Source organism: Doryrhamphus excisus, chromosome 1, assembly GCF_030265055.1.
Source record: "Doryrhamphus excisus isolate RoL2022-K1 chromosome 1, RoL_Dexc_1.0, whole genome shotgun sequence".
NCBI classification, from domain to species: Eukaryota; Metazoa; Chordata; class Actinopteri; order Syngnathiformes; family Syngnathidae; genus Doryrhamphus; species Doryrhamphus excisus.
The window spans coordinates 18,263,365-18,274,860 of record NC_080466.1 but is presented as its reverse complement, the minus strand read 5'-3'; the positions used below and the strand labels follow the sequence as shown (position 1 = coordinate 18,274,860).

Genomic DNA, 11,496 nt, shown 5'->3' with positions numbered 1-11,496 from the left:
CCTCGGCCACCTCTGTGTGGAGTTTGCATGTTCTCCCCGTGCATGCGTGGGTTTTCTCCGGGTACTCCTGTTTCCTCCCACATTCCAAAAAAACATGCTAGGTTAATTGGCGACTCCAAATTGTCCATAGGTATGAATGTGAGTGTGAATGGTTGTTTGTCTATATGTGCCCTGTGATTGGCTGGCGACCAGTCCGGGGTGTACCCCGCCTCTCGCCCGAAGACAGCTGGGATAGGCTCCAGCACCCCCCCGCGACCCTTGTGAGGAAAAAGTGGTAGAAAATGAATGAATTAGTGTAAAAGGGACTATAGGGATGTTATTTCATGTCTGGAGGGCTCTAATAATGTTAAAAACCCCTCTTTAGAAGGTTGTAAAAAGGTTTTCAATGCTCTCATTACAGAAATATTCCATTTATAAATAAAGAATCCTACTTTACAGAAATGTGCTTATCACAGTTGGGTCTGGAAGCAATTAACAGCCCTTAATGAAGGACTAATGCATTACTATTAACATTATTTATTAACATGATGAAATAATCTGCTGGAGCTATTGAGCGCCATGTTATAACGTTTTTTTTAAACCAAGATGAAGTGAGGTGAAAATTGTGGATGTTGAAACATTTACAAAAAAAAGGTCAATTAATGCACATAGCTCATCATAAAAGCATCCTTCACAAGGTCAAATTGAAGTTGACAGGCCCATTTAACAAAAATAAATATTTGTTTCTTAGTGTCTTAAAGCAGGAGTTCACCATCTTTTGGGGGAGCATGGACCCCTTACAGGAGAGCACAATTTCCTAGGACCCAAGTTGAAATTTAATTTTATTCTCCAATGTTCCAAAGGGATTATTTGCGTCCACTATATGAGGCACTTTGCATCACTGAATGAGCTTCCACGATGGGGGGCTTTCCACTTGAAAAATGACTCCCAACATTCCGGCAATCCGAACATCAGACTTGCTTAAAACCCGAGTCGTTCCACTTGATGACGCAACTGTTCTGAAAGTACCACGGGTCCTCGCTTCCCGCCAGGTATGTGAAATCAGCTTGTGTTTGGGAGAGAAAATCAATAGGTGAACACTGCATGTCCTGTTAGCATAGCGGTGTTGTAAGCGGACTCATTGGAGAAACCTTGACCACCCCACTTCTTGAGCTTCAGCCTCTAATTCCAGCAATAAATAACAAAAATCTGATTCTTCTCAGTGTCCGTGGTCAGAGTCGGAGTCGCTGTAGTTCGGCACCAGAGAGCCCAAGCTCCCCAAACTGGTGTGCTTCTGTGTCTTCTCACAGTCCTGAGTTATTGGGGCCTCCTCGAATTTTTCCTCGTTAGTGCGGATCATCTCACTTGCTTCCTGCCGTTGACGCGCCTGTGACTCCTCCCCGGGGTCGGACTTCCTGCGGGCGAGCGCGGCGCAGGGCTTGCGGATGAGCTGGGAAGGGCTCAGCGCTTTGGCCATTGCGGCTTCTTTCCCTTGAAGGCCCAGTTTGTGGAGCAGACCCCCGGTGGAGCCGCCTGGTGTGGTCGGGGTGGGGCTGAACCACGAGCGTGAGGAGATCTCCTTGCGTTTGCAGCGCTGCCTGTCCTCGTAGGCTGAGGGCGGAGAGGAGGAGCTTTTAAACTGACTAGGCCCACACAGAAGCACCAGAAGACCATATATGACTTACAAGTGCTATCATGTGTTAGCCAGTGTCATAGTCCTAATTCAGGGGTCTCAAATACGCGGCCCGCGGGACTAGTTTGAGGCCCCCGCCTTGATATGAAAGTTTAATTGCCCGCGCAAGTTTGATATGGATGCTGTGTGGTATCATGTACCCAGAAAAAAATATTTATTAATGTTCATGTTAAAGGTTAAATAACTGTTAATAGTTATCCTCCCTATCCGTGTGGAAGTGGTAAGTTTTTGGCTATTTAATTTAAAGGAAATAACTTGAAGGCTACCGTTTAGGTCGCTAGCCCTCTAGTTTGCGAGTTAGCATGTGTCTCAAGACCCTGCAGTTGCGCAATATGTTGTAAATAAAAAGAGTATAAATGTGACTATAGTCGTGTTTTGTCATGTCTACAGGGCTCTAATAATGCTTTGTTCATTTTAATCTGAAAAAAATAATTTGTCTACCCACCAACTATTTGTGGTTTCTTAAGTTTTTATTATTTTCCGTTTTATTATTATATTTATTTATTACTGATTGATTGATTTTCTTTATTCTTTATTTGTTTATTTATTTTTCATCTTATTTTGTGTAGAAAAATAAAAAGTAAGATATTTGAGAACAGTGGAATGTTTTATCAGAGCTTTTGTTGTAGAAAATCGAAACCAAAGCAAAGTTCATTCATTTTTCTGTTTTTAATAAATGCGTTTCTTGTTTTTTTTTTGGGGGGAAAACCTGATGTGGCCCAGTCTCATCCAGACCCTAGCTCCAGTGGCCCCCAAGTAAATTGAGTTTGAGACCCCTGTCCTAATTTAATATGATCTCTGAGCATTCACATCACCTCTAAAGGGAATTGACATTTCTAGTCATTATTAAATAACAATAACACAATAATAAACAATGGTGTGTCAGTAAAAGAAAGGAGGAGACTCACAGTTGGGCGTCTGGTAGCTGAGCAGAGCCGCCAGCTTCTTGTCCTCGTCCCTTTCGGGGAGTAGCGGGATGGACAGGTTGGTCCTCGCCCTCACCGCGTCGTCCTTCTCCTCCTTTTCCGCTATCACCTTCTTCTCCGTCTAGACCACCAAGAGAGGAGAGGTGTTAGTGGTTTGCGCATCTGTGCTTCAACACTGTGCTTCTTACTCTGAACTTCCTGCGGAGGGCGCTGTTGAGCTGAAAGTCATCCTTCCAGCCAGCCTGGTAGTCCTGAAGCTCCACCAGCGAAGGGAGCGCCTTGACAAGCTTTTCTTTGTCCTTCCCACCGTGGTCCAGCTTGAACATGGCGTCCGTTTCCAGCTTCTCCTTTTCCTCGCGCTCTGTGGGGTTGGAACGTCACATGTTGGATTTATTATTTCCCCTCGGTGAACCGCAGCGCCCCATTGGCGGCAGCACTCATGCACACTTGACAGCAGGTGCTGGCCACACTGACTACTACCAACTTTCTCGGGTATGAAATGTCTGTGTACCTGTGGTGAGGATCTGCTCGTTTTCCGCCATGTCCCAGCGCTCCTCCTTCCTGCTGGCGCCGCTCACGATGACATAGTCGCACGCCGCCGGGTCCGTTTGCATCTCGATGTAGTTGATGCACAAGTGGCACTTCATCCGGAACCTGTCGCAGGCAATGTTGTGTTAAAAGCTCTTTGGTTATGATTTGATGAGACAACCAAGTGTTTGTGTTCACCTGTAGATGGGCGTGGTGAAGTAGTTGCCCACTTTCTTCTTCTCCGCATTGTAACGCACCCCTGTGCGGGAAGGACGCGACAGTGAGGACCGAGTGAGAGAGAGAAAAGCGGGAACCGAGAGTGTACGTACCCATGCCGATGTGGTTTTTGCAGCCGTCACACCAGATGTTGTAAGGCATCTCAAACCTGTATAAGCAAAAACAACAAGGTCCGAGTGTGACCATAAAAGTGAAAGCGAGACGTTATTGTTTGGTTTGCTGTTGCAGATGCAGCTGTAGTGAATAACCCTTGTTGTGTGTCAGAGACACAGTATTATTACATAGTATGAGGTTGTGTGTATTATCACATACTACAGTATTAATTGGCCCTGTACCCTCGAAACCGCCCATGAATGATACGGGAAAAGGCCGAAATGATACTGTGTCAAAGCCCAGGGCAGTGATACTGATAAAATATAGAGTTTAACCATGTCCAGTATCAGCCCCCGTAGCTGTCCACTCAGAGCGCGCTGCTCTGGTACAGTGCCCGTGAAACAACCAATCAGAGAACAGCACACGAGCGTGAACACACAGCGTTTGTCAGCGGTTGACACTCCCGAAAAATAGGGAAAATAGCAAACAGAATATTAGAAATGGAACGTTTTATCACCATTAATGAGGAGGGCACTCTTGAAATGATCAAAAAAACTAAAAATGCAAATACAAGTCGGGCTTAACTTTCTAAACTCCGCGCATGTGACAGGAAATGTCACTGTAACTATAAATATTCCTAGTGCTTCTCCAGTCACCAAAAAACCCAAACTTGATTAATGGAACTTTAATTGTCAGACATTGATAAGATAAGACTGTTGATAAAATATTATTGTTGAAATATTTTTGCAATTATTGTGTTTACACTGTTTAGACATAACACATGTAATAAAGTGAAAATTTTCTGGAAACAAAATGGTCTTTTGATTAAATAGTACATGATAATAAGCTCATGATTAAATAGTATGTGATAATAAGATCATCACATGGTTTGTCTGGTATCAGGCCCAGTATCATGCCCCCAAGTATCAGTATCAGCCCGAGACCGAAGGTATTAACCTATAATACTAACCTGATGATGAGAATACCCTGTGACAGCTTCCTAGCTCGCTCGCGGAGGGCATGGGTTTTATGGTAGCCATTGAGGGACCCATGCTGCAAACAGGAAAGACAGAAATCAAGCGATGTGCACCAAAAACAAACATAATTATTATCATCATCATCATCATCATACACACCTTGGCTGGATTGAAGTCCGGAGGGTAGTATTTGTTAGTTCCTTTTCGTTCTCCCTACAAGAGAACAAAATTTGTAAAAGTGACAAAATATTCAAGCAAGGAAGCAAGCAAGCTAATGAGAAGAGTCTTACCATTTTAGCGGCAAGATCTCAACGCAACGTCAATGTCTGTTCACCACAGGAGGAGGAAAAAGTCGCAGAATTAGCAAACAGAAAGGTGCCTAGAAATGTGCCATGTTGTGTTCCTTTCATAATATAGAGTATATTATGCACATGCATCATTCATTGTGTAAAGGCAGATTAAAGTATATCTTAACCTGTGTTTAAGTCTTGATTTTTTCATTCAACTCCAGTAGGAAAAATGACAGTTTCAAAACAAACACATTATCCAAAACTAATTTACGTTGTGATATTACGAATATGTATAAATTGGAGTAAACATCTTCGTACTATGGATTGAAACGCTATACTATACGCAGAGTACATGTCCATTTTGTTATACTTTGAGTTGTGCTCAGTTAAATAGAATGTAGGCCAATTGTGTTGTTTCAAATACCGAGTCTGGCTTGTGTCTAGTAACCTAAACACGGATAGCAAAGCGAGCTAACAGGCTAACTTATGTCGGCCTCCTCTTTACGCGAATTATGACACAAATACGACCTTACTGTCGAACAACACATACTATTTCGCGATTCCGCAATAAGCAGCTGAATCGTTTAATGTTGAATATGAACATAAAACTCTTACAAATGTTATAAGCACCCAGGCGAAGTCCAGCCTCCACCAGAGATGTTACACCGACCAGATAGCATAGCTGCTAATTAGCTTTGGCTAGCCAGGCATAATAGACCAACATACTACAAATGTTCGGGGAAATCCTCAATTTACTGATGAAGGAAGAATTTTCAGATATAGAAATATATTTTATACTATGAAATAATTCTTGTTGAATCAAAACTAAATACCTAGTGTGTGGATCCGATGAATAAGTTAATCACGGTCGATATTTGGCTGATTCATATAAACCGTATCATATCTTGCCTCCACAAAACATCTCTGAGTGGCGTCACACGGCAAAGGATTATGGGAAAACATGGCGTCTGAGACTGACAACGTGGTGACAGTTCCCGGAGGTAATTCTTTAGATTCTCGCGAGTACTGTTGTAATTTGGAAAACGGCGAAATGAAAGGAAATGTAGAGCCTCACAAACGTTACATTTGCTCGTTTGCTGGCTGCGCGGCGGCTTACAACAAACAATGGAAGCTTGACGCTCACTTGTGTAAACACACCGGCGTCAAGCCGCACAAATGTCCGCAAGACGACTGCGACAAGGCCTTCTGCAGCCCCTACCACCTGGCCCGCCACCAGCTCAGCCACAGCGGCCTGCATCCCTTCCCCTGCACGGTTGAGGGCTGCGCGGAGCTTTTCACCACCAACTCCAACCGGGCCCGGCACGTCAGCCGCGTCCATTCCGGGGAGGCCAAGCGGTACATGTGCAAGGTGGACGGCTGCAGTCTGGAGTTCAAGAAAAACAAGCAGCTCAAGTCGCACATGAGCGAGCAGCACACTCAAACGCCCGCCTACCAGTGCACGCATGACGGCTGCAGCATGAGCTTCACCTTCCCCAACAGGCTCAAACGCCACATGAAAGTGCATAAAGGCTACCCCTGCACCCAGGAGACCTGCACCTACACGGCGAGCACCTGGACAGAGTACCTGAAGCACAGGAGGGAGCAGCACAGACCGCTGCTTCGCTGTGAGCAGTGCAGCAAGGTGTTCAAGGACTCCTGGTTCCTGCAGCAGCACCAGAGGGTCCACTCGGACACCCGGCTGGTCTACAAGTGTCCCCGAGAGACCTGCAAGCGCTCTTTCACCACCATCTTTAACCTGCAGAGCCACATCCAGGCCTTCCACGAGGAGCTGCGGCCATTCTCCTGCAGCCACCCGGGCTGCGGCAAGAGCTTCGCTATGAAGCAGAGTCTCCAGCGGCACGGCGTGGTCCACGACCCAAACAGGAAGAAGATGCCTCGACCTAAAAGGTCTCTGACCTCCAGGCTGAGCGGCTGCAGTGACAAGATGGCCGTCTTGCATAAGAAGAGTCCAGTGAAGCAGGATGCTCCTGGTTCCATTGAACTGGTCTCCCTGCTGAAGGACACATCCCTGATGGGTCATTCCACGGTGGACACTCAAGAACTCACAGTGGCTGTGACCTCACCCCTCACATTGTAGAGGTTACTTTCAAATAGACAGTTGAAAATATGAAATATGAAAATATAACTCTTTACATTGAGGGCAGAAATGTATTTGGACGTAATCATGTTGTGAACATCCTTGACATTCATTCATTCATTCCGCACGAGGGTCGCGTAGGGTGCTGGAGCCTATCCCAGCTGTCTTCAGGCAAGAGGCGGGGTACACCCTGGACTGGTGGCCAGCCAATCACAGGGCACATATAGACAAACAACCATTCACACTCACATTCATACCTATGGACAATTTGAAGTCGCCAATTAACCTAGCATGTTTTTGGAATGTGGGAGGAAAACAGAGTACCCGGAGAAAACCCACACATGCAAACTCGGTATTGGAATTGAACCCTGGTCTCCTAGCTGTGAGGTCTAGGTGCTAACCACTCGACCGCCATGCATCCCCTGAAAAGAAACAATGCAGAATAATATAAATAAATACCTGCACAGTCTGACTGAATCTGAGCTTTCTTTTCATGAAAATCACGAACATAATGTCTCCTCAATCTGCTGATTTCTTGTGAAGACAGAACATTTTAATTGAAGGGACACAAAAGTGTTGCTGGAAGAGAACGACTATTCCATCACTCATTTACATCACTTTCAGTGTTGCCACAGCACTGCAATCTAGTGCTAATTCGTTAGATGTCATCAAATTTGCATAAATTTGCATAAATGACCATAATGAATTTACAAATGGTGAGGGAAACACATACATTCAAACCAGCCCACTGTCTTAACAAATTATGTCGCCGTGTCAGGGTCCTCTGCTTCTTCAGGCTCAGCCGCCCACACTTGGACATGCCCCTCTGAGGCGGTAAGGAGGCGGGTCTCCTTGGGGTGGAAGGACATGGACTGGACTACAGCCTTGCCCACAGGCAGCTTCAAGGACAAACAGCCCTGCAAGACAACAGAATGTAGAACATCTTGAGCATGCATGTACGGATCAAACTCTGGGTGCCTTTATCACCTCCACCAAGTCCCAGCAGTAGACGTGTCCATCCTCGGAGCAGCTCAGGACATGAGTGTCTTTGGAGGACAGGCAGCATTCCAGTTTATATCCCTTCATCTGATGTCCCATGTACCTGAGTTCAGCAAACACATTTACCGATGGGGGTCATGGTGTCTCATGTCTCCTCGATAAACTCACTCACTCGCCCAGCATTTCGCCGGTTTTCTTGTCCAGCAGTCTCACTGTGGAGTCCAGACTGGAGCTCAGCGTGCACTGTCCATCCTGACTGAAACACACACACGTGATGGGACCTGCCGCACACGAGTTACACAATCAGCGGCATGTTTTGGATGGACACAACCAACGCATCTGGAAGAGATTTACTGACTGTTGATGAAGTCCACGTGGAGCTGTCCCATTCTGAGGTCATAACGTCTGACTCGACCATCCACCGACCTGGACAGAGTCATCACCAAGGTCAACATGAAGTCTGGACAAAGATGATAATGCTTGCCTGTGATATTTCTGTTATCAACATAAAATCTATCAAAACCATAAATATGAATAATATTCACCAGTACATTTATTGCTCATTTGGTGCAGGAAGAAAGGCAGGCAAATGCTTTCAAAGTAAAAGTAAACACCTCCCAATCATTAGAAGCGAGTGCTTGTTGAGGTTAAAAAGGAAAGGTGAGCCAACACTGCCGTCAAGTGACCTGCAGATGCAAAGCTTTGACTTCATGACAGAGAAAAACCTGCAGAATCGAAATAATCGCAACTCAGAATATGACTGGAAATAATCCACAAAGCTTCGCATAATGAGGTTTGTGCATTTGGAAGTGAGCCCTGAAAGATGTTTGGGATGGCTCTGAGAGTTTTTTTTCTAACAAGGAGCTTTGTAACGTCAATGTGATCCGGACTTCCTTATATGGGCGTGCCCAGATACACTGTAAGCCTGCCCTCTGCTTTGCTCTGTTTCCGGTGTTAGCAATGGCTCCCAGGAAATGTTTGTTCAAGGCAAGCATCAGGCAGAAATGGTTGGAGTTGCTTGGTCATGTGGAAGAGTCAGAAGAGCAAGCAGGAAGTAACAATTTATCGTGTCCTAAGTGTGTTTATTTTGTGTAAGTAAGCAGTTGTCTGTGTAGCAGTTCACGGATGTTTGGAGTTGCCAATAGCCATTTTCCATTTATTGGCATTTGCTGATCATGTGTCTTTATGCTAATCGGTGGTTGATGTATCGGAGCATTCCAAGTTAAAGGGGCCTATTATGCTTATTTTTCGTCCCTTTGTATTGAGTTCTGGACTCCTATAGAGCATCTACACATAAACAGCACAGAGAGCTTTCGAATGCTTCCAGAATCTGCACCTATCCAGCTATATTTCTTTGGATTTTTTCAGCTAGTCCAGCTGCATAGTGGCCCATGTTCACGAAACAGTCCAGGTGTGAAATGCCGTTGACAGATTAAAGTGCATTTCTTTTGCTGGTAGGGAATCAGGAACTCCAACCACTTGTGCCCGATGGTGGCATCTTTAATTGTAAACAAATGTGGCTTTCCCGTACGAGCCATTGTTAGCAACGTAAACACACAAGCAGAGTTTTGGGGCAGAGAGCTTATCTATCTTACAGCCACGCCCATATAAGGAACCGAGTGGTTTGAGCCATCCCAAACTTCTTTCAGGGCTCACTTCCAAATACGCAAACCGCATGATCTGAAACTTTGTCATTGGTTAACACAAGAATACAACATTCAAACTACACTTATAGGTCAGAAATGTGGAAAAATAGGTTGCCTTTAATTCACTATGTCAAAATGAAAATAATGAAAAAATTAAACCAAGCAAGGCAATATAAACAGTTTAAGGTGAAATATAGATGTAAACACAAAAGAAAGGAAAAGCAGAAAATTCTCCCTTGCACCCTAACATTAATGACTGACTTTGGCGGCACTGACCCAGTAAGCAGCTCGTGTTTGGCCACTTTCAGGCTGCTGACACTGTCTCTGGCATCATCCAAAACCTGGATGGGCTCAAGCTTGCGAGACCTGGTGTCCCAGCAGCGCACTGTCCCATCTATGGAACCTGATAGAGACAATAGTGTTACCAAGCAACCACTTTGTCCCTGAATGCAACATTTTAACGTAGCAGAAATGACCCGATTATCAAATCCACCACAATGACCTGCTGTTTATTTCTTTGTTTACCTACCAGACAGGATGACTGTTGCCTCCTCGTTGAACTGCACGCAGTTGACTTTCTATGTCAAAGAAATGAGAGACATGTCAAGAAAAAGTGAAAAATAACAAAAACGAAAAAGCAGGGCTCACCCCAGCATGACCCCTGAGCTTTCTGGCCACTTGGCCGGTGGCAACATCCCAGAGGATCACCGTCTTGTCCGAGCTGCAGGAGCAAATCTGACTGTTGTCAAAGGACCTGCAGGGCCAGCCAATTAAATACAACTTTGTAATTGTTAAGACAAACAAAAGGCAGTATTGCAACTTGGTATTTACTATACAAAAAACTCCCAAATGAGTCTAAGCAAACAACTTCTGGAGCAAAGGTGGTTCAGGGAAATAAAAAATAATCCTCTGAGGTCACCGCTTTATGATTCTATGCTCACCCATCAGCATCCAGGACCTCATAGCCGTGGCCACTGTAGGTCTTCAGCAACGTTCCCCGGCTGCCGCTCCACAGTTTGAGAGATTTGTCGGCGCCGCAGGACAGCATGTACTGTCCATCAACTGACCCGGTAGAGAGAGACAGACGAGAGCGTAAGACAAACAACACCCAAGAAATAAACTAAGTTGTTGGCTCTTCATCACCATTGAAGCGCACAGCTCTGACAGGTCCCTGTTTACAGTCGATGGTCCGTAATAGATGCTGAGGAAGCTGAGGGATCTGAGGTTTGGGAAGAGGAAACGACATCCTTCATGAAACCTGGGGGGAACAAACAACAGGGAGAAAAGTAAACCAATAGTTTCAGACCGCCCCATTGCTCATATAAACAATGGGTTGTGGACAAAACAATACATGACTCATAATCTAAGAAGCAAGCATATTCAATTGGTCTAAATGCTACATAGATACATTTTCTTGTTTGGCGTCCTTGTAGTATTTTGTGGTACTTACTCAAAGCTGAAAGAGAATACTTCGTGTGAAGACATAGGTGCGGTTGGCTTTAAACGTCTGCAACATTGTGGTTTATCCACCTTGAATGTGTATGTATTGTAACAAATATTACACGAATACGTTAAATAATTTCAAGATAATAATTTCAACTCTGCTTTTCATGTTTGCCTCGCAAGAAAGCCGCTCATTCACTTCTGCGGTCTGAGAGCGAAATCATGGACGTCATTTCCGGACTTCTTCTTCCGCTTGTTCATGGCTGGTCGCAACCAACGTTTACATGCATATCGCCACCTACTGTACCGGAGTGTGTATGCTTTGTCCTTTGGTTCCAGACTTATAAAGTGAAACCCTAAGTATAAAACAACAAAAAACTCTACACTTTATGTATTAACTCTATGTTCTTAAGTTACCCCAATAGAGCAGTTGGCTACAGTTCTTAATGTTGTCACCCTTCCCTAAGATTCCTTTTAAATTGGGGCGTGCATTTCCTGTACCTGCTACTATGCCGTACAGTGGATACCTTCAAAATAAACCCCCAAAACACGCCTTCTCGTTTCAATGTTGGTTCAGTTAGTAGTAT

General features: G+C 44.8%; 3 protein-coding genes across 5 annotated transcripts; 1 reads left to right on the top strand and 2 right to left on the bottom strand.

Annotated features, from left to right (window-relative positions):
- Positions 1-803: 803 nt before the first annotated feature.
- On the bottom strand, positions 804-5,682 carry yju2b (YJU2 splicing factor homolog B). Of its 3 annotated transcripts, none has more exons than XM_058066727.1 (10): positions 5,557-5,682; positions 4,724-4,759; positions 4,593-4,646; positions 4,427-4,509; positions 3,456-3,511; positions 3,325-3,385; positions 3,110-3,252; positions 2,787-2,959; positions 2,581-2,719; positions 804-1,590 (listed from the first exon to the last, which is right to left on the bottom strand). In XM_058066727.1, the coding sequence occupies exons 2-10, from the start codon at positions 4,724-4,726 to the stop codon at positions 1,199-1,201; spliced, it is 1,104 nt and encodes a 367-aa protein (XP_057922710.1). In that variant the 5' UTR covers positions 4,727-4,759; positions 5,557-5,682; the 3' UTR covers positions 804-1,198. The 3 variants fall into 3 exon arrangements, with proteins under 3 accessions (XP_057922710.1, XP_057922702.1, XP_057922720.1); XM_058066719.1 differs by lacking the exon at positions 5,557-5,682 and adding an exon at positions 5,339-5,440; XM_058066737.1 differs by lacking the exon at positions 5,557-5,682 and adding an exon at positions 4,909-5,298.
- Positions 5,650-8,295, top strand: LOC131125290 (transcription factor IIIA-like). Its single transcript, XM_058066705.1, has one exon. It carries the CDS (start codon positions 5,685-5,687, stop codon positions 6,819-6,821), a length of 1,137 nt encoding a protein of 378 aa, XP_057922688.1. The 5' UTR covers positions 5,650-5,684; the 3' UTR covers positions 6,822-8,295.
- On the bottom strand, positions 7,291-11,378 carry wdr83 (WD repeat domain containing 83). The gene is made up of 10 exons (XM_058066747.1): positions 10,917-11,378; positions 10,610-10,724; positions 10,408-10,528; positions 10,115-10,220; positions 9,996-10,044; positions 9,743-9,869; positions 8,179-8,246; positions 7,993-8,101; positions 7,809-7,923; positions 7,291-7,738 (listed from the first exon to the last, which is right to left on the bottom strand). The coding sequence occupies exons 2-10, from the start codon at positions 10,710-10,712 to the stop codon at positions 7,583-7,585; spliced, it is 954 nt and encodes a 317-aa protein (XP_057922730.1). The 5' UTR covers positions 10,713-10,724; positions 10,917-11,378; the 3' UTR covers positions 7,291-7,582.
- Between the last annotated feature and the right edge of the window lie 118 nt (positions 11,379-11,496).

What these genes read in the sequence shown, in the direction of transcription:
- LOC131125290 (XM_058066705.1), top strand. Translation starts at nt 5,685, where the DNA reads ATGGCGTCTGAGACTGACAACGTGGTGACAGTTCCCGGAGGTAATTCT.
- yju2b (XM_058066727.1), bottom strand. An exon ending in CGGACTTCAATCCAGCCAAG is followed by an intron (nt 4,510 to 4,592) that starts GTGTGTATGATG and finishes TCCTGTTTGCAG; the next exon opens with CATGGGTCCCTCAATGGCTA. An exon ending in CAAAAACCACATCGGCATGG is followed by an intron (nt 3,386 to 3,455) that starts GTACGTACACTC and finishes CTTCCCGCACAG; the next exon opens with GGGTGCGTTACAATGCGGAG.
- wdr83 (XM_058066747.1), bottom strand. Translation starts at nt 10,712, where the DNA reads ATGTCGTTTCCTCTTCCCAAACCTCAGATCCCTCAGCTTCCTCAGCAT. An exon ending in CAGAGCTGTGCGCTTCAATG is followed by an intron (nt 10,529 to 10,609) that starts GTGATGAAGAGC and finishes CTACCGGGTCAG; the next exon opens with TTGATGGACAGTACATGCTG. An exon ending in GAGGTCCTGGATGCTGATGG is followed by an intron (nt 10,221 to 10,407) that starts GTGAGCATAGAA and finishes CTGGCCCTGCAG; the next exon opens with GTCCTTTGACAACAGTCAGA.